This window comes from Rhamphochromis sp. 'chilingali' (assembly GCF_963969265.1).
Source record: "Rhamphochromis sp. 'chilingali' genome assembly, chromosome: 11".
NCBI lineage: Eukaryota > Metazoa > Chordata > Actinopteri > Cichliformes > Cichlidae > Rhamphochromis > Rhamphochromis sp. 'chilingali'.
Window position 1 is genome coordinate 30,845,162 of NC_137938.1, and position 22,076 is coordinate 30,867,237.

At 39.4% G+C, this 22,076-nt stretch overlaps 1 protein-coding gene across 17 annotated transcripts in view; it reads left to right on the forward strand.

Annotated features, from left to right (window-relative positions):
• Positions 1-22,076, forward strand: part of mef2d (myocyte enhancer factor 2d) — a 103,195-nt gene that overhangs the window by 61,583 nt on the left and 19,536 nt on the right. For 9 of the 17 annotated variants that reach the window (XM_080896949.1, XM_080896952.1, XM_080896951.1 and 6 more), the window contains 3 exons: positions 2,131-2,538; positions 10,024-10,255; positions 14,124-14,180. In XM_080896949.1, the coding sequence (XP_080753075.1) occupies positions 2,131-2,538; positions 10,024-10,255; positions 14,124-14,180 (697 nt within the window). The remainder of the gene's footprint in view (positions 1-2,130; positions 2,539-10,023; positions 10,256-14,123; positions 14,181-22,076) is intronic. The other 8 variants (XM_080896942.1, XM_080896943.1, XM_080896946.1 and 5 more) reach the window with 2 other exon arrangements.

Sequence of the window (22,076 nt, forward strand, 5' to 3'; positions counted from 1 at the left end):
CTTACATATGAAAAAGGACTGTTTCACAATACTGTGGAAAAACTATGCCCAACCCTATGATTCAGTAGCTTGTAGAGCCATTCCTAACAGCAGTAACTTGAAGTAATCACTTTCCGTGTGACTATGATTCTCTCACATCGTTGTGGAGGAATTCTGGCCCACTCTTCTTTCCAGTGTTCCTTGGGTTCATTCAGGTACGAAGGCATTTGTTTATTCACACCTTTCAATGAGGTTCCATCACAGCATTTCAGTGAGCTTGAGGTCTGGTTTTACTGCACCATCGAGACACCAGATTTGCTGGTGTACTTGGAATCATTGTTCTGTTGCATGACCCAGTTCTAGCTGTTTAATCATAGTCGACTCAATCACTGAAAAATGCCCTGGTCCCATATCTGCAGAACAAGCCAGAATCATCACTGTTAGTATTTGCTCTGTGTTCATATGCTGTGTTTGGTTTTCTACAAATGTGGTGCAATTTGGCCAAACATCTCCACACCTAAGTAGTTTTCTCCCAGCAGCCCTTCAAAACCAACCATAATCATTCAGTGTCTTTGTAATTGTAAAGTCGTGACTTTGGCCTGTAGACTCTGAGATGTAGCTCTTGTTGTTCTCTGTGCTTTCCACGGTCTCACTTTGGGGGGAATTCGCTGGGATGCTCACATCTGTATGCCTGCTTTTATAGAGGTGCTCACACTTGCTGATGATCATCTAATCAAGCACATATGATTAGCAGCACCTTAATCTCATAATACCAATGGAAGCAATAAGAGCTTACTTAGTTTTTCACTTTTTTCACATGACTGCACATTACAGTTAATACTAGAAACTAGATTTACGAGCTTTTAAAGAAATTCTTTTCCTGTGATTGCTTGTTCATTAAACAGCCACTTTCCTATGACTTAATGATGCTTCTTTTTTGTAAGACACTGAAGGTCATTTGATAATTCTTGAAATCAGTTGATTTCTACAGAGTGCTGCTTAAAATATAGTGCTTCGCAGACAGATGCCCCCTCCCCTCCCCTCCTTTTTCTTTTTTTTTTTTTTTTTTTATTCAATAAAAAAATGTTTTGGATGGAATGACTTGCTGGAGTGAGAACTAGAGTCTTTTTTCTTCTTTTCTTTTTTTTGGCCATGGTTATAGTCTATTTTTCCTTTGGGATAGATTTCAAGGCGAGGGATTTCTTTCTTTTCGCACCACTCAAGGCTAAAGCTTGTATTTGGACCACAGTAGGATCTCCAGCTCCAGTTTAAGATCCATTTTGCTACGAGGATCTCTCTGCTTGGCTCTGTGGTCAAGGGCCCACCAGGCAAAGCTACTTAACAGCAAATCTTGTTTAGCACAATCCTCTCAAAATAAGAGCCTCTATCTCCCTCTCTCGCCCGTCGGTCTCCCTCTTCCATTTCTCGCCCTTTCCAAAGTGTGCGAACACTGACGCAACCTGTCTGCCGTTAGCTGAAGTGCTAATACCAGCACATGCTTCCTAGCTCACCCTTTACCCTTTTGCTTTACTTTACCACATTCCTCAGTGCAAAGCTTCACACCAATTACTAACACTGTTGATTAGCCAACGTGTGCACAAGTGTGATGCCTCGCTGTATCTTCTGACATGCACATAGTTTATTGGCCTTGTTCTCTCAGACCACATCCTCCGATTTGAAAGCTTTCTGCGGTTGGAATAAGACTCAGTAGTTTTTCAGCCCTTTAAACCATAACTTCCTGAGTGCACCTGCTGGATAAGCAAGTACAGTTTCTTCCTTAATAACTTGCTTTCAGGTGGGTGGCAGATGTTACGAACTTTGACCTCACAAATCGACAGAGGATTTTCAAAGGTTGAAGTTGAGAATGTGTGTTCTGTAAGGCAGCTTTTCTGCTCACAGAAGGTGCCGCAAGGAAAAAAAGACAAACTCTTTTTATGTCATCATCAGGGTCAAATTGTTCCATCTGACCTTAGCTGGCTCATGTTTATACAATGAATAGCGTAGGAGTCAGCACATTTTATGCAATCAAGATGTTCATTTGTGTTTGAGAAATGAAAATCTTTCACTGTGTGCTAATTTCAATATGTGCATGGAAAAATGAAATGTAAATGTGCTTCCTTCTCCTCCTCTACCCCTCTTTAACCGCTTCAGACGTTGCGAAAGAAAGGCTTTAACGGTTGCAACAGCCCTGAGCCCGACGGCGACGACTCCATCGACCAAAGCCCGCTAAATGACCGCAAGACCGAGGACCTGGACAGCCTCTTCAAGCGCTACGGCGTGAGTACAATCACATTTTTGTCACCTTATCTAACCTACCCTTTTCTTCTTCTCCCTTTTTTCTCTACTTTCCTCTCTCTCTCTTTCTCTCTCTCTCTTTCTCTCTCCCTGTCTGCCTTCTCTTCTTTTGTTTGGGGATCGAAGGCTCTGAACAAGAAAGAGCACCGGGACTCTGAGAGCCCAGACCCCGAGGAGCCCTTCTCCCTCACCCCCCGCACTGAAGAGAAATACAAAAAAATTGACGAGGAGTTTGATAAAATGATGCAGAACTATAGGCTGTCAGTGAGTACCTCCCACCACTCTGCGTAACCCTGCCCCCTCTTCATGTTGGTACCTTGCTGCTGCCGCTGACCGGACAACCGGAGATTTCCGGCTGCTGATGGTGGCCTGACTACTCACAGAGCACTCGCCTTCACCATTCCCCACTCCTTTACCTTCTCTACTTCACCGCTTACCAATAGCACCTATCCCCATCCCCCAAATCACTACCCACAACCACCCCACCCCACTGATGGTGTGTGCTTCAGCAAGAAATAAGAGCAGCCAAGTTCATAAGGGAAGCCTCTTAAAAGTAAAATTTTAACTAATGTTCACATTCATCATTAATTAATGGAATGGTATTATTTTTTTGTAAGAAAGCCTAAAGTTGTGTTTCCAATGTTGTTTGGTCTTTTCAACAACCAACACGAATATAATAACTTTAAAGTAACATAGCTCAGATAGACATAATTTATGGGGTACATGGAGATTCGTTTTCTGCAGTTAAATTTCCTAGGACTCATAAAAAAGACAAATAATATTCTTTTTTTGCTGTTTTGTTTTGTTTTTTGCAGCGCTGCGCATGTGTAAGACAGAAAGTGATCCTTAAAAAAGCAGCATGACACCAAATAGGGCATGCTAACTGTGATTATTCATCTGAAGTTACAGTCATCACAGTGAAGCACATTCTCAGGAGTATTATGGCTTTTAATACAATGTTTCTGATGCCTCTGCAAGTTCGCAAACGTACAAGAATAAACAACAGAGGGAGAGGAGCGATAACTAGGTCCCTGGTTCTCACAAAAGTTGGCATAGCAACTAATATTGCAAGGGGAAATCATGTTTTATGGTAATAATCAACACGTTTGGAGCATGCCTTCGAGCAGTCAGATTTTTTTTTTTTTTGACTGAATGCACCAATTGTGTAATACTTAGCAACATTAAAGAAAGAGCGTTGCAATTTCAGATAGTCTGTATCCACCAGGGCTGTGTCTGTTTCTCAGATAACACATAGAAAGCCAGAGTGCAGTTGATAACCGGCTGTTATTAGCAGCATTACTGAGGTCACTTTAGTCCCAGTGTAGTCCTGTTCCTCCGATGGGCTCCTGACATTATCCAGGTTCTGCCTCCTGACTGGCGCTCTGCCAATCCCCTTTTACCGCTCTACTTCTTTGCCAATTTCTCTGTGATTCATTTTTTCCTCTCTGCTCAATAATGCCATTAATGTCACTTTAATGACTAGCACTTAATTTACAGCTCCTCTTCCTGTCTGCCGGCCCCCTGATTGGTCGCTTGGGATGGGACACAGTCACTTTGAGGTTCTGCAGAATAGTTAGGCAGTAGTTGTTTACTACAGTCACACCTTTGGTGTTACACCTTTATGGAGGGTGGAGGCGTTTTTCTTTTTTCTTATTGTTGTTCTTTACTGTATTAGGCTTGTTTTGTGGTATGCATGACTAGTCTCATAATCATGCTGTAATTGTAATTGTTCATATGTTTATGAAAATAGGACTGTGAAAAGCAATATAATTATGAACAATGTATAATGTATGCATTGTCAGCTACATATCTAGTTTACAGCTAGAGCGATGGAAAGACTATGCCTTCGCCTGGTTTTCAGTTTAAAGGCTTGAAACACACTATTTGTTAAATTAAAAGCAGTTTTATGGACAAAACTAGTATAAAAAACACACTGGTGGTTTGGAGGGAAGAAAAGGCTTTCTTCAAAATGACATCAAGTGCTAATGTTAATATTAATTTACTAAAATCTCACATACATCAGAGCATAATGGAGAAAATGAGCTGCCTCTCAGATTAATCAGCTCAGTGAATCTCTCCCCTCCTGATATCCACCCTGCCTCCATCAGCCTCTCTGTGCTGTGTGAGACAAATAGCTCTAAAAAGACTTTCTCAAAAGAGAAAACCACAGAAGAAGAAGAAGCGGATTCAATCTACTGCACTTAGAGAGCTACAGCTCTTGGCTCATGCCATTTGTATGCTAGCGTAACGCTGCTAGCAAATGACTCTAGCGACAAGCTGCCCCGACATCACTCTGCCCCTCGGTGTCCCAGTCAGCCTGCCTACCTGTCTGGTTTTCCAGCACACCTTTCACGGTCAACCAGTAATCAGAAACATGCAGCACCACCTGCCACTCCTCCCCTCAGCATCATAATCCCCAGCATGACAGATAGGGGCCGGGATATACAAGCTTAATCCCACTTGTACTCAAATACCTCCCAAGGTAGGAAGAGAGTGGTGAGGGAGAACGGGCAGGACACTTGGCTAAACGAGCCCCCAGCTAACGTATCTTTTCCTGTTAAACTGGCACTGTAGTAGGCAAGAGAAAAGAGCTTTGGGTTTTTGTTTTTTTTCTCCTAACCGGAGGGCCCCTGGTTTGATCCTTTTCTGGCTCTGAGATTCTGGGCCAGGAAATTGAATAAGAAATAGATTTCTGCCTTTTAACAACCACCTCCATGGTGCCTTTCAGCAAGAAGCTGAATGTTTTGTCTCCTGTATAAGCTTGGTATGAATGTCAAGTGAAACATGGTGTTATTGAAACTGCTGCACACTTAATCACATCTAATTTAGTTTTGAGATTAGTTTAGCTTTGAATTTCATGCCATGAAAGCATGAGGACTCTCAGCATCCCTATTAATAGTTTCTGTTAAGAGCTGCAAATAAAACAATTTTCAGTGAGAATCAGATGTTTTGGAGAAGGTGAGCTGCGAGTCATTCAGCCTCTTTTTATTTATTTAGGATCAAATATTGGTGACGTCAGAAAGAAATTAGAGTGAGGGGGGCATAGAACTAAACAACTAAAGCTAATTTACTGGTCAACTGCTGGGACATCTAAAGGTCCGTCAAACACTTTTCCAATGTTGCATCTGTGTTCAGATCTGCAGCCTCTTACAAATACGATGCGACAATCCTACAGTTGAAAAAGGGGAAAAAAGAGAAAACTTTCAAAGGCTTTCAGGACAAGAGGGAGGAAAAGGGAAACTAGGCCATGAGTTTAATTCATTCTGATTTACCCTTGCATCCAGGAAACACACCCTTGTTGAGAGAGCTCCTCCGAGGGAAAATAGGTTAGCCTTCTCTCCCCTCTTTTTGTTCTCTTCACACAGAAGAGGCCTTAAGCTTCCTCACATGAGCCTCTGGAAAAGCTCCTAGTCAATTATTTACCTAACAGGTTCTTGTTATTTTTTTCTATGGTTCCCATCCTCTGTGCTAAATCCACAGGATGAGGAGCAGTACCCAGTTAACCCTCCTCTCTGCAATTAGGAGCAGCAGTGTTAAATGGAGTCAGAGTGGGCAGATGTAAATTCTCTTGTAATTTGCCAAAGACATGGATTAATTCTCAGTGTAGCACAGTGGAGAGCAGGGTCAAGACAAATTTAAAATTCATATTTACAGAATAAATGAAGAGGTTTTGGAGTTATGTCACCAATCTCCTAGCAACCAGAGGCTGATACAGATATGAAGGTCTTGTGGAATGGTGGCGAGCAGCAAACAGTCGATGGCTAAATGTATTACAAAGTACCAATAAAGAGACAGACAGCTGAAGAGGATTGTTTTTTAAGGTATGCATGGTACTCTTGAGTCATTTCTCATTTTTCATATTCAGTCAGGATAATAGGAAGTTGGTACAGAAACATGCAATTACAAGCTTGGAAGGCAATATCTGGTATAACTACTAAACTCTCTTACGCAAGCTTTCTTAGAACTTCTTTAAGTAGTCGTCAGGAATAGTTCTCCAGGTTTCTTGAAGGACATTCAAAGCTCTTCTTTGAATGTTTTCTGCCTTTTGATTTCTGTTAAGATGATCCCACACTGCTTCAGCAGTGTTTAGGTGTTTGGAGGCCAATCCTTGACTTATAGTGTTCTAGTGTACATTGTTCTATTCAGCTAGACGCTTACTGTAGATATATTCTACTGAAAAATAGTGATTTTACCAATCAGATGCTTTCTAGATTGTATTGCATGGTGGGTCATATTTTTTTGTCTTTCTTTAGTTGAAATTAAATCCAGCCCCAAACCATGATATAGTGTCCACCATGTTTTACAGATGGCCGTACATGTAACTAACATACATTTGAAGCAAAGATTTTAAGTTTTGATTCATAAAAGCTGTGGCCACTGATTTTTCAGTCCAGTCCTTGTCTTATTTGCTATACCTCAGCTTTTTATCCCTCTTTTATCCTTTTTTCCCTACATTCAAAATTTTTGGTGAATCACCTTGTTTGTGAAAAAATGCTGTTTTATGCCTGCCAAATATATTACTTTTGAGAATCTTCTGTAGTTCAACTGTTAAATTTGGGAACAAATTATGTTTTTGCAAAAGACTGCTGATAGATGGTTGATTGATACAACACTGGTTCATACCTTGGCTTAACCTTGTGTTTGAATGATTCATAGGTCAGTTTAAAGTGGCTTAAACGATATTTATAATTATTATATTATTATTAAAAATTGACTCTGCTTCTAACGTCTAATTAGATTTTTTCAAATCCTATTTTTCATAATTCCAAATCACCACAAATATACCATCAAGGTCACATTGTCTTCAGTGATATTTTCTGTCCTGAATGCTATTACTTATTGTCAATTTATTTAAAACCACAGTTCCATTATTCCAACTTTAAATCTGTAAATACAGACTGCAGTCCATCTTTCTCTCTCTCTCTAACCGTAGTTTAACTGTAGCTTAGTAAGTTTTAGACTTGATTAATGGGAAAGTAGAGCGTTTCAGGCTCAGGTAAAGGTGACAGTTTGATTGCTTTGTATTCGGTAAAAATGGCCGTCAGCAAAGACTCCAGCTCTGTCCTCTGTTTGTAGTTGTTCTCCCAGTAAGAAAAAATATATAATGAAATCTATTACTGAAAAGAAAAAAAAACATTCCCAACCACTGTAGGGATAAACTCTTTCTGGATCCTTATGCTCTGCGTTCATACACCTCTGGCCCACTTTGGATTAACCCCACCTCTGTCTACCCTTTCCCATTTATCCATGCCCTTCCTTTACCTTCTGCTTGGCCTGTGTGCAGTGGTGCAATGCTGTTAGCCGTTCTCTTCACTCTCCCTGTTAGCCACTTACAGCTCTCTCTGTACAGCCTGCTTTGCAAACTTCCTCTTTGTAGGCTGAAGAGTGAATTTTACATTTCATGTATTTGGAAGATTTAATAAAGATTAGTCATTTTTCAAGGCTAACATAGCGAATAAATTGAAAGGTTTTTTGTGGAACTATAATTTGTTGTTTGTTTTATGAAAAAAGGGCCAGTTTTTACTCTGTTTAGACTTTGTGTGACGAAAAAAAACCCTAATTATAAAATAATGAATAAAGATGATTATTTTTGTTGTTGAGGTTTATATAAAAAGACCACTTTATTAGTTGGGAAAAAGTTGTTTAGTTGTTTGAGGAAAACCTATGATCAAGTAACAATTTTTGAGATTTGACTGAATAAACTAGCACTTGGTTTGGTTTCAGTCCCATAACTCCCTTATTTTCGTGTGATCTCCAATGCAGTGCAGAGGGAAAAGAGGTAGAGATCAAGGGCAGGAAGGTGCCCTCGTCCTCCTTGATATTAAACTGGGTCCCAGGCAGTTTGAGTACAGTACAGTGCAGCGGTGGCCCATATTCTATATATAGAAGTCCTTATTTCAGATTGAGTTGGAACAGGGTGAAATGGGTCGGACTGCTGGACAACCCGAGGTCCTTGCCCCTGATTTTCCTTTTTTCTCTCTCTTTTTTTGCACTCGGGGACGTCTGGTCATACACTTCATCAACTCAGGTGACGAGACTGATCATTTCTTTAAAAAAAAAAAAGTGCAGTTGATACGTTTTTGAACAGAAAGGTGGACTGTCTTCAGGATTTTTGAGAACAAGAGTAATATTGTAAAGCCCATTTTGGTAGGCAAGCTCCTGCTGAATATTTCCTTAAATCCCCAGTGATGAGCACATGTCAGTGGGGGTGGTGGGATGCTGCTGGAATGTGACAAGCACGCTATGAAATGTCACCAATAACCCGATGCAATAACCTGCTGCTGCTGCGACAAGTTTTAACCTGGCATGAAAAGTGAAAGGCGAGACAGCTTTTTGGCCTTTTCACCAAGTCACCTTGCATGACAACTGAGTGAGTGAGTGTGCGTGTGTCTGCGTTTGGGTGCGTCTGCGTGTGTTTGAGATTTGATGTGTGTGTTTTTGGTTGTTTTGAAGAGTTTTATTTCCAAAACAAAATTGTGTTCTTTTAAAGCACAGTAGAAACAGCAAACATCAGACATGTCTGATACTTTTGAATTGATTTCCTGCCTCAAGAGTGAAGCTTGACAAACAAGCAAAGAATCAAAAAATCTTCACCGTGACAGAATACCAATGCAGTGTAGGTAGATTTCAGTTATTGAGGATCATTTTTAATATCTTACGGGTATGATTTAAAAGTTATTACTAACTGCAAAGTTTTAGATCTGAAACATATGATATGATATTCAGAATTCATGGACTCCTGTTTATTGTTCATTACTTTAGCCATTAAGGCTAATGATGATAAATGATTTCTTTGAAAAACAAAGATCTACTTAAGAAGTTATTTTTGTGTCAGCATTTGAGCTTTTTGAATCTGATTTTCTTTAAACAGGTGAAAATATCTATCAGTGTAGGAAACAAATATTCCCAATGCTAATCAGTTTTTTGCAATTTTTTTTGTATACTATTTTTATTCTTGTGCACTGACCTGTTTTGGAATACAAAGCTCTAGTTTTGGGAAGAGTGATTTTTTTCCCCCCCTCTGTATTTATTTATTTAATTATTAACTGTTTTTTAACTTTAAAAAGTGGAGACATCAGTCATTATGCAAGGATTAAAAGTTCCTTCTTCGTATGTATATTGGATGTACAATAAAATTTACAATACAAACATTTTTCTTTAATTAAAATCAAATTTTGCAACAGCACTGAAAGCTGCCCAGCAGAGCAAAAGGAGACAGTCTTGAAGAGGAGCCAAATTCAAATCAGATAAAGTGTTTGGGGTAAAAAAAAAAATTCTACTTTTCAAGTAATTCTGAACTACTGAAATAATTCACTACTGTATTATTTCACAACAAATTGCCCTTTAAATGAAAAATATATTTATCAAGGTGAAATAAGCTTGAAAGAATAGCTACAAATTCTTGAAACAATAATTAGCGTGCAAAACAGAAGATGTTCCACTTGCGTTTCTTTTTATGTTGTTGCTTTAAAGTAGGACTCTCCTTTGTTGTGTAACTTTTTAAAGTTTCGTTTTGGGAAGACTCTTCTCATTGTGATCGGTTTTATTGCTGCAGCTGTGTGCGTGTGTGTGCGTGCGTGTGCGTGTGTGTGCGTGTGTGTGCGTGTGTGACCTGCAGGCTTGTTTGCACTGCTGCTGATCACTAACTGATCACCTGTTCATTATTTTTTTTATAATATATAATTATATGTGAGGGTGGATAAACATGGCCACACTCTAATCTTTGCCCTCTTCCTGTCATTCCACCAGTCTACAGTCCCACAGCCCACCTTCTCCATGCCAGTCACCGTGCCAGTATCCAACCAGAACGCAGCGGCAGCGGCGGCCCTTCAGTTCAGTAACAACCCTTCCGGCGCCCTGGTCACCACCACCTCCTTTGTCACCTCCACCCTCACAGATCCCCGGCTCCTTTCCCCACAGCAACCCGCTCTGCAGAGAAACACCGTGTCGCCAGGGTTACCACAGCGGCCAGCCAGTGCAGGTAAGAAACAGCATGAACAAAATAAAATGCTCTGTTTTCTGTGTGGATTGATAATGTGAACTTATAATAATCATCTGAAACATCTTCTCATACATAAACTTCCAATTTTAATACCAGCAGCTGATTGATCGATCAACAGTGTAGGTTTTCAATTTGCAGTTCTAAACATTGATTGGGTTTTGTCAGTGAAGGATCCTCTGATGCTAGGCAACTGATGAATTTTACTTTTTTTGAAAACATCGACAGTTTTGAGATAGACTGAAGAACAAAGAAGACAAACTGACAAAATCTCAAAACTTCTTCAAAAGATGACTAAAGAAAAAAAGCCATTAGACTGCCACCCACACTGCTTGATTGACAAGTATTGGAGAAAACATGGAGACAATATTTAAAAAGAAAATGAACAGACTAGAAATTTCTGGCTACATTAAGTCTTTATAATATGATTTTATATATATATATATATATATATATATATATATATATATATATTTATTTATTTTTTACATTTAAAAAAAAAAACTTTTAAAATCTCATATTTTGTTGTTTTCGGCTGCACCCACTAAAAACCTCTTCTTTTAGTGGCTGCAGCTTGCCACTGTTTCTCAAATGTGTGCATACTTGTACCCCTAATCTAAATAATGCCAGAAATACATCATTCTTAAAATTCTGCAATTCTTTGTTCAGTAAAATGGCCGATAACCATTTGACATTCAGTGTTCCAGCTTTTAATGCAGTTCAGTCGTAACCTTGTGTAACCTTAGAGTTCTGTAAAACCTGACAAGTGTAGTCATGTTTACTGTGAAAGCTCACACAAAGAGATTATCATATTTAATGACAGACAAAAATAAAAAAACTGTTTTTTGAGGGGAAAAATGCAACAAAAGTAACAGTAACTGGAAAACCTTTTGACCACTGCAGCTGCCCCTGTGTCATAGAGTCCAAGTCAGATTGAACCTCTTAGAAAGACTCCGTGCAACCACGGTGTCATTATACATCTTCTTCTTATCGGTGTGGTGCCAGTGCAGTTTCACAACCAGTTTTGCATTGCTGTCTTTGGAAATCAGCCCACATTTTGTCAGGTTTGATAACCGGTCATTATACATTGTTACTCGAAGAATTTGAGGTGATTTCCATGGGTGTAAAATATGGCATACAGATTCTGTAGGCTGAATCTGCCAGACGTTGATGATTTCCCTTCTCTGCCGATGTTGATGATGGGGCGCGCCGGATTTGTGGTGCGGTGCTTCTGTGGGCTATTTAGTCTTGACAGTGCGAGAAACCAGTCGTACACTGGCACCAACGCCATGTCAGTGGAAAATGTTCTTAGTGTCGTTGCATGATGACAAAAATAGTTTGCCTTGAATTATGTCTTTTTGAACATTTGAAATACAGTTTAGCGGTTTTTATTTATTTTGAAGGGAAACATTATTGAACAAAGAGGTCTTTCAGACATTGCTGATTCCATTAAACAATCACTTAGTCTCAAGGATTTTGAAAAAGGACTTTCAGTAACTACATGACCTGCAAACTGTTGTAAATATGGGTCACGCCACATTGAATGTTAATTAGCAGCATCTGTCAACACTCTGTGTTATGCATATGAGGCTCAAATCCCCGTGTAAACCTGTGGCTGGTGGTTCTCCGTCGATGTTTGGCCTACTTTCCGTACAGTTGATTTTTATCGGTTTTCAAATGTTTCGTTTTGACATTTAATAATTGTATTTTTTTTCCTTTTTCTTTTTCCTTTTTTTTTTTTTTGCATCCCAAGCAGTCAGTCTGTGGACAAACATGTTATTGTACTGGTTTCTAAATTTCTCTTGTAACTGAAATGATTTGAACCACTTTTAAACTCATGGTTGTCATAGTGATGTAGTTACTTAAAGACCATTTCATAAAGTGCCCTCGGTCTATGCAGAAGCACGGTTTATGTAACAGCAGCGTTTTAATAGAGAATCTTCTGAGTCGACAAGCAGCAAAATGACCAGTGATGTGTTGTGCAGCCTGCATGCTCCATCAGTCTAAATAACTCCTCTGCTTGTTGAAATAAGTGCACACTACCTATAATGACAGACATCCATCATTTCTATGACTGGTTGGCTGGTACACCGTGCGCCCGCTGCCTCTGTGTGGCAAACCAATCCTTCAACCTCTGACTAAAAGGATTTGTGCCCCATTTTTGCGACTCAGACAAGGTTACTTATCAAGCTTTGTTCCGACCAGCGTAATCTCATTGCAAGTCAGAATTAGGTGATGTAACTCGCAACAAATGCATTACAGCATCTTTCATAACATGCCGTTCTCTGAGGCAAGTGGGTTTCACGTAGCAGTAATGGACGCCCCTTTCCTCCCCTCCCCTTACTCCTCATAACCTCAGCAGTGCAAATACATCGCTGTACCCTTTTATGCATCCCACATTATCAGAGTTGCATTGGGTTCATTGTCTTTGCTTATTGGTGTTTTTCCATGTGTCTGTCCAGCCAGATTTTTTTCAGTCACCCCTAATGACCCCAAATTTCTAAAGCGCATTGGAGCCAAAGAACTGAAATTGCACCAACCGAGGGAAAATAAGTGTCAGTGCAGAAAAAATGCTGCCTGCGATGTGAGGAAAAAGCAAGCATAATGTTTGCTAGAATGAAGATAAATGTATGTAGCTGTTGCAGTGTATAAAAATGTCTCGGTTTCCTGTGCTTAGAGACAAAGCACATGAGATTTAATTTTATGACAACAGTGAAATTACTATTTTATGCGTTTTATGCTTTTGGTTATTTGGGAAAAATACTGAAAAACTCTCTCACAAGTTTGTGTTATTACAAACCTGCTTTTTTAAACATTTAGCAGCAACACAGCTTCTTTAATGATATTCACTTTGATGCGATGCGCTGTTGGTGGGGCTAAGCTAAAACAAAACAAAATAAAAAATCAGTTGTCACACATGCACATTTCAGGAGAATCAGAGCAAAGTATTTTCCACAGTTGTCCTTGCTCACATGTGACAGACAGCAGGAAATGGTCGGCTTCAGACACCTTCGCGCTACTGGAAATACTCTGTGTGATTTAGGCGGGAGAGCTGCTTGGATAGAGCGTGCAGGAGGCAGCACATATGATGCTGTGATGTTCGCACATTGGTGTTATCGGACACAGAGCATTTTAAAGACCGGCTTGTGAATCTCTGAAGATAAATCTCTCAAACCTACACTGCAAGGGTAAAATGTGTTTGATGTTTATTTTCCAAAGTCAGGATTTTTGTTAATATCACTGTGGGTTTGTGCCGATCAATAACCGTGAGAAGGAGAACTCATCTACTTATGATTAAAGTAGAATTGCTTCAACATTCACACATTTATAGTAAATTAACATTAGAATAATGTCTCTAAGCACTCCAGTAGCCTCATAGTAATCCTATGAGGAGAATGAGGAAATACCTTTGGATATAACATTTTGTTTATTCTGATGATCTTAAATATGTAACAAGAGAGTTTGACTGGCAGTTAAATACACTGTAAACATGGACTGTCTTCCTCCCAATGAAGAGCTTTCATTTTTAAATAATATTGTACTTTTAATTAGCTTTAGGTGAGCATTTAGTCTTTCAGAGTTTTTCCCTTCAAAATATCACATAAGTGCCATTGAGAAGTAATGAAACTAACACTTAAACATTAACTGGAAATGCAGAATTGAAACCAATTATGGTCCTTCAGTGAGTGAAATGAGCATCGATTGCAGTAGGACTTTTTAATGATACTTGATTTAATGATTTCATTTTTCATGCATCATTTTAGATTAGTGCTACTCAGATTAACTGTTTGATGTGAGGTAATATTTAGCGTTATTTATGTGACCGTGGTGTGTTTTCCTATTATCCCAGGTGCTCTGTTAGGGGGAGACTTGGGGAACTCTAATGGAGCGTGCCCGAGTCCAGTCCGTAAGTAAATGTTTTCTTTTATCTTTTTACCTTTCTTCCCAGTTTTGGTACAAAGATGCGCGCACGCACGCACGCACACACACACACACACACGCGCACACACACACACCTCTTTGCTTTCTGTATTTTGGCTGGACTCTTTAAAGAGACATGGTTTCTGAAACTGACGTAGAGACAGAGCAATGCAGAATATTTTGTGTGGCAGCAGGCTCACACAACTCGGACGCCAACTCAAACAGCTACACACACGCACACACACGAACTCACAAATGCAAGCACAAGCATGAAACACCTGTTGACTGGCGACAGCTGAGGGTCACAGTACAAGCTGCTTGTCAACAGTCCAAAGAACAGAATGGGTTTCAGGTTGTGAGGGAGAAAGGCAAGCAGAGACTTTAAAAAGAGGAAAAGAAACTGTTGATGTTACAGAATAACTTCTGTGAAGCTTCTCAGCTGTTTTTTAAATTCAAATCTTCGGCAATATTAGAAAGCCAGTCTGGGGTCTACCGGCTTTAATGTGACACATGAATCTCAAAGTGAGTTCGAAATTTCATTTTTAGTGCCAGTTTAATGAATTATGAAAATTGAGCAGAGTACTGATAAATGTATTTGAAGCAAACTGTAAGTTCAGGTTTACTCAGATTCATGATTTCTATGGCAGCTTAAATTGTGGTGCAACTCAAGGTATTGAATATAAAAGATTGAATCCACTACTGAATATGTTGTCATTGTTATTATTATTATTATGACAGTCATTCACTTTTAATTGGCAGCTTTGATATTTAAAAAAAAAAAAGAAATGTAAAACACCCGATAGCATGTTAAAATACTCAAATTATGATACTGTTAATGAGTTTTTAATTGAATTAAATTTTTCCACTATTTTTTATGTACTGAATGTGATGCTTTTTCTTGTCGATATTATTTTGCTGTGGGTAAACTGTCCTTTTTAAAAGGTGGTGTGAGCTATGCTAATCGCACTAAAGTGCCGTGTTGTTTCACTTCATTTATTCAGCCTGACATTGTGCTGATGTCACCTGGTGAGGGTGATAAGGGTCTTATTTCTACTTTATTTTGACCCAAACGATCAATAGTCAGTCTCACTAATTTTGGTTTCATCATCGTGAGTACTGTGGTACATTGAGAAGAGAGTTTAGAGATTTATGTCCCTCTAAACATAACACAAGTGTCATTGAAAATGGGCGAAACTGCCACTTGGATATTGATTGGCAATGCTAAGCGACACCAATTATGGCCACTTAATGCTGCATCCTGATTGGTGGACAGAGGCTGCGTGTATACGGGCATCTTCTGTTTTGTTATTGACCCTTCAGTGCATCAGAGGATCACAGTGAAAGAAATGAACAACAACATATACTGACCAGCTCTCTCTGTCAGCTCCGTTTCCTGTTTAGTATCTAACGTAGACATCATCAGTCACTGTTTCTTTTGTGACGCACTTACACCCACAGACTTCATATGCCAAACTGCATGCCACTTTAAATTGTGCGGGTTAGTCCAGTGAAGTTCAGTAGGAGTCCCTCGGCATCTGGCAAAAATGCTTTGTTGATCTTGTCACTGGCGTGAGACGGTAACCAAGGAAATGAAGCAAATCAAACCAAAACAAAGCTAAAGTTTATCAAATTTAAAAAAAATTAAAACAATGATTGTGCCATGCATCACTTCTCTTTGTTTTTGTTCTTTCTAATATTAGAAATCAACAATAAAAGTATAGCCACTGTTTTAAAATAGTATTTGTCACATACGGACACAAGCAAAGTGTCAGAACGTGATTAGCTGGGAGCTAGAGTGTAATAACTTAAGCACTAGCCAGTTTAACAGTCGTTGTCAATGAAGCTCTTTCCATCCATGCAAAACTAAGACTCTTATCATTTAGGATCATTTCTTGTCGTCTTCTTAATATAAAAGTGGAATCGGACGTCTGCTCAGCATTTGTACTGTATATTAATCCTGACCTACAAAGCTTTGATTGATTGATTGTTTCTCCAACCAAGGGAAACAGACTCCAGTGATCACAAGACCAGATCTGTTTTAATCACTGAACAAATCGTAGGAGTGATTCAATGGTCTGTAATGAGGCAAGCTTAAAAAAAATGAACAACCAGTCAAATCTTGTTCTGGAAATCTGAAAAATAGGATTAATGGCGTCCACCCCGCACCTTTCCAACGTCATCTGGCGCTGAAAAGAGCAGCCTGTTTAACTCCCCTCACTTAAACCACTTCCCGTGCTTACCCACCACCCCTCACCCGCAATTCAACCCTCTAGCTGCACTGCTTCCCTCCCCCCCTTTTCATGCTGTCTCTCTCAGCTGTTCCCCCTCATCTTCTCTCTAGAATAATCTACCGCCCCACCCCGCTCACCACCACCTTCAGCACCTCCCCACCCCCCGATCCAACTGTCCCCTGTCTTGGCAAAGGACTCTCCTCAGAGGTGACTTTGACACTAGCCAGAGCTCTCCCCTTAAATCCCATTAGCTGGGAAAGATACTGCCAGCAAACCCATAGTAATAGATATGGTGGAAAGGTGTGGAGCTTTTTTCCTGTCTATATTCACTTGATAAACGCATTGTCTCAGGGTAAGGTGGGCCAAAATGAATCAATGCATTTATATTAACTTCCCTGCACTGTATGAGAGGAATACTCGAAAGCCAAGGCTCAATATTGATATTAGTTTTTCAAAGCTATTAATGAAAGTGTGGAGACTTTTCTTTTTTTACCAAGTGTTGCTAAAAGCAAGTCATCATTCAATAAATAAGCATTTAAAGTCATGTCCTGACTAATAATGCTGTAAATTGGACTTGTTATTGAAGATCAAAGAGCTGTTTTTAACAGTATTTCAGAAATGAGTCATTGTTAACTTTATTAAACTCTTCACACATTGTATTTTTCTTGTAAGAATAAGCCTTTGTTTAGTTGTCAATGGCTGTGCTGAGTTGACCCTCAGAAGGTAGGTGGATATCTGTGTTTCGATTTGGATGAATGTGACCACGAGGACTTCTGTAAACACATCACGACTCCTTCGTGTGTCGAAATATGAAACCTCGTTGTACCAGAACTCATCTAAGGTTACCTGATCCACCCGGATGGCTGCTCCACTCCGTCCTCCCATCTCACTCCTTCATCTCATTAATCACTCTCTGCCTGCTCCTTCTTCTTCTTTTTATTCATCTTTTGTGTCTCCCATTACCATCCTGACAGTGTTACCTATTTTTTTCCCTCCCTTCTTCCAGATCTTTTGTTTCCTCTTTCACTTTATGGCTGCTCTCCTCATCCCAGTTTTTCTGTCTTCTTTCTATACCTAGGAGTCTTATTTTTTGCTTACTTTCTTACTTTTTTGTACAACCCACTCTTTTCAAGTTCCTCACTTCTTCAGATTTTTCTCCCATCTTCTTCTTTTCTCTGCTTTACTCCTTTTATCTCTTCTTCTCCATTCTCTTCTTCTCTCCTCCCTTCTTCCCCTCTTTTTTTTTTTTCCTCTTCCCCTCCCCTCCTCTTGAATCTGTCATTCTCAGCTGTTGTCCAGGGAGTCAGTGCTACGGGAATGTCACCATTGACGTCACCCAGCATTCCACACATTCCCACGCCCAGCCTCGCGTAATAAGAGACATCACACACACACTGACGGTAGTCACACATGTTCACCCGGACACTGACAAGAACACATGTAAAGTATATGGAAAAGTGCATTCGAACAGTCAACGTACACAAATAAAGCCACAGATGTCTCAGAGCGGTTCTGTGACTCATGCTCAGAATAGGACTTATATTCATGTGAGCTTCTGGATGCTCAGTGTAAACAATAAATATAAACACACGAAGTATTAAAATACAGTCACTTCACGACTCGGCACGAAAACACGGGGTCCACAACTCAATAAGCGTATGCTATTTTTAACTGCTTGGAATAAAAAACAAAAACAAATCTGCAAGTTTGAACTCTTCTGTTAAGTCTAACATTTTTCTTGTAGTTCTTTTTAGGAAAACATAAAAATTATTTAGTTTCTGTTTGTTATTATATTAGAATGTAAAAGAGATACTGAGAGGGTAGAAAACAAGCAAGCATGGAATTAAAACAAAGACCAGAGATAAACACAAAAGAATTTCTTTTCTGTTATTCAAAATTCACATTTCTTTGTAAGTAGGGCAGTTTTTTCCTCTAAAAATGTGTATGTTTGTTTTTTGCCTTACCTTAGTTGTAGGTTTTTATCTTTTTTTTCATTTTTCCATTTTCATTTGTGCCCTCGATTCAAATGCATTCTGTGGGCAAGGCAGAAAGCTCCAGACCTCAGCAGATCAAGACAAATTTCTATTTGTTACTAGATACAGCTAGAAATATGGGATTATACATCCTTTACTTCTTCGGTTGATTTTCACAGTTACGTGTAAAGCTAAGTTGTTTTGTGTTGCTGGTTATGTTAGAAAATAAGTCAGATTTATTTGTATTGTAGATTTCAGTTTTTTAAAAGTACATTTTGAAGGTCAGGGCCAACCTCCAAAGCTGAAAAGTGAAGGCAAGAGGACGTGGCAAAAACTGACATTTCTCTTTTGACCACTTGCGGCTAACTCCAAAAGGAAGTCTGCTATAGACTGCTGTGTTAAATTGCCAGACTTTACAACAATTGAAAGCATGCCTATAGCAGATGCTGCATTGTTTTCCCCCTTTATAACAGCTCTGATTGGGGTGGTTTTTTTGTAACTCATCCACTTGAATTAATGAGTTATGGTGTGGCCATGTTGTTTCATAGGCTTCCTAATCAGAATCTGCTCCTCTAATTCATTTAATCCACATAAGGTAAATATGGAAGCTTGTTTCCACCACTAAAAATATATATATTTATATCTATAGTAGAAAATTTTGAATTAATAACTCAAAATTTGGAAATGCCTAACTCCAAATTCCAAGAAAATTGAAAAATTTCACTAAGGTATCTCAAAATTTTAAGTTAAAAACTTGAAATCTCGAGTTAGTGCTGCCAATAAGGAAGCTTATCTCCATGTTACCTGGATTTTGATTGTGCGTGTCTGCACCATTTGCTTCCGTGTAACAAGGAAATTACTTCCTTCACTGAGATTCCTGATTGGCAGAGCTAACACAAATTTTTAAGATGCCTAACTCGAAATTTCAAGTTATTTTCTCAATTTTGTTTTTCCAGTAATTAAAAAAAAAAAGAATTGAATAGTTAAATTCTGTCGTTCAAAATAAAAAAAACAAAATGAAAAAAGAAAGCATGGCAGCATTCAAAAAGCTGATGTTGATGTTTCAGAATTCAGAGTTCCAAGGAAATGGGGGACCATGTTTTATACTGTCTTTGTGTTTTATTCCTTGCTGTTACATATTTTTCCACAATTTACCATTTTTCATCCCTTAGTGTCCAAACAAGAATGCGTCTGGAGTCTTGTAAAAATGACTTCAGTAAACACAAAAATGTGTCAGTAATCTGCATCTCCAAATTCCAGCTAAAACCAACACTTGTCTAGTATAGTGTAAGCAGATATCCATGCACATACAGGGCTACACAAGCATCTCAGCACTCCATCTTTATTTTCTCTAAGGGGATTTGGAGTTGGCTTGAGGGCGAGTGAAAAACGCGTCACAAACTCGAGCAGAGGCTCACACTCGTATTCACATTGTTTGTAACTCCTGACTCTGGATCGCCACGACGCCACCACCCTCTCTGTTTACACAGAGCCATGAACACAATGTGAACAGCAACAGATTTCCATCAGAGACATGCACAAGTGCTCGGTGCACATTGTGCAGCATGAAACACACGGAGGATCGCAGAATTTCCCCGAGTCACCTGATGTAATGAGGGTTCACTGTGCGTCAACAGGACACAGGTGTTCTCACTGGTCAGATGATGCTGAAAAACAAACTCTTCTTTTTCCTTTCGCATTACCTCTCTACCTTCTGTCCCTCATTTCCTAAATGCTTTTTTTTCCTTTCCTAGCCTTTCTGTTCATCTCTACTCCTCCCTTATTATCTTCTCCTCCTCTGTTGCTACTTATTTCCACCCCCCCGCCTCTGTAACCAGATACCCTTTCATCCCTATGTGCTTCATTCCTTTTTCCTAAGTAGCTTTCTTGCCACTCCTCCTGTATTCCCTTTCTGTTTCAGTCATATCTAATATGTGGTCACTTTATGCCCTCTGCTTCTTGTCTCATTACCTCATTACCTGCTGGCATCTTTTCTTTCCTCCTTCTTCCCCCCTTCTTCTGTCCCTGTTGCTTTCAGTATCTCCATCCTTATCCTGTTTTGTCTTTTCTTTACAAATGACTTTTCAAGCCCACTTTCTTTCTTCCTTGCTAGCTTCCTTTGTCCTCTTGTCGTGGTCATAGTTTGTCTACTTCCTTGCTTCCCGTCCTACTTCTTCCACCATCCTTTTCTTCTTTTATCATCTCGTATTGCTTCATCTCATTCTTGTCTTTTGACTTACAGTACCTTCTTCTGACATCCTCTACTGTTATCTTCCTGGCTTGTCTCATTCCATCTGTTTCTACCTTGCTGCATTCTGCAACATCTTTTTTTCCTCCCAGCATTCACATGTCCTTCCAGTACCTTCTCTGTCCTGTCTCTCCTTCCCTCCTAATGATTTTTTCCATATACCTTACTCTTTGGTTGTTCCCTGTCTCCTTTGTTCCTGACCATACTGGTTCCTCCTTCTCTCCTTTCTCTTTTCCCTCCCACAGTTCTGAGTAATTTCTTAATTCTCCTTTTTTCTATCATTTCTTGCCTTCCTTCTTCACACTTGAAATTCAGTTTAAAGGCTAATAGTTTTTTTTTTTTCTTGTAATGATCATTTTCTTTTCTTTGAGGGGTTATTGAAGATTTGTTTTGTTTTCCTACTTGGAGGAAATAACATAAACTATATGGTAATACTATACAGTGCAATTATTTAAGCTCTGCTTTATCTCTTTTTGTTTCCAGCTTTCTTTCTTTGTCTATATCATGTTTTAGGGCCAAAGAACAAATCTGATACTGCTCTGTCAGGAACTATCCAGACCTGTCAAATCTTCTAGGACAAGAACAGGTCTGCTTAATATCCCCAGAGTCAAAACTAAACATGAAGACTCAGCATTCAGGGTTTTTTTCCTTCATATATTTTCAACAAAGTCTCAGATAAGTTCAAGTCTACGGCAGCTCAATCAAGTCTGAGGATTTTTCTATTTGCCTCTGCCTCTGATTAAATTTAATTTGGGTAAATTTGGTCTTATCATGTACTGCACTATAGCTGTATTGTAACTTTATTTTCTTTCATAATGTTCATCTAATCCTATTTAGGTTATATTTAATCATATTTTACTCTTTTTAAAATCTATTTGTCAGGGTCTACTTTTCATCTTCATATCTTTCTTTTGTTTTTGTTTTTTTATAAAGCTCTTTGTCTCTTTGTCTCACATGATGTCTAAAGGTGCTTCACATTAAGAAGCTTTGCCTTAACTTCTCAAGCCTCCTTCCCTTTTCCACCATTTATCCCTCTATTACTCCTTCCTTTGCTCCTATTGTGCTTTTCCTCTTTCCTCCCTCTCTGCCCGGTCTCCCTCCCGCTGAGCTGATAACAGAGGTAGTGTTCGCTTCTAGTTGTTGTTGTGAGGTTTCGTTTATGGGAGGTGTGTGTGTGAGACTGAGATGAAGCAGAGTCACATGCCACTGTGTCTGGAGGCAGCGTCATGGAGAACTGCTATCACACATATCCCTTGTCTGTCCAAGGGGAATACTGTGTGTGTGTGTGTGTGTGTGTGTGTGTGTGTGTGTGTGTGTTAGGGCTGGGAAAGTCCCTGCTGTCCCCCTTTTTATATACTCTGTGACTGAGTCTCTGTTTGAGCCTACTTGTCTTTTAGCCTCGAACAGGCTGCTGTCTGCTGGAGCCTTGT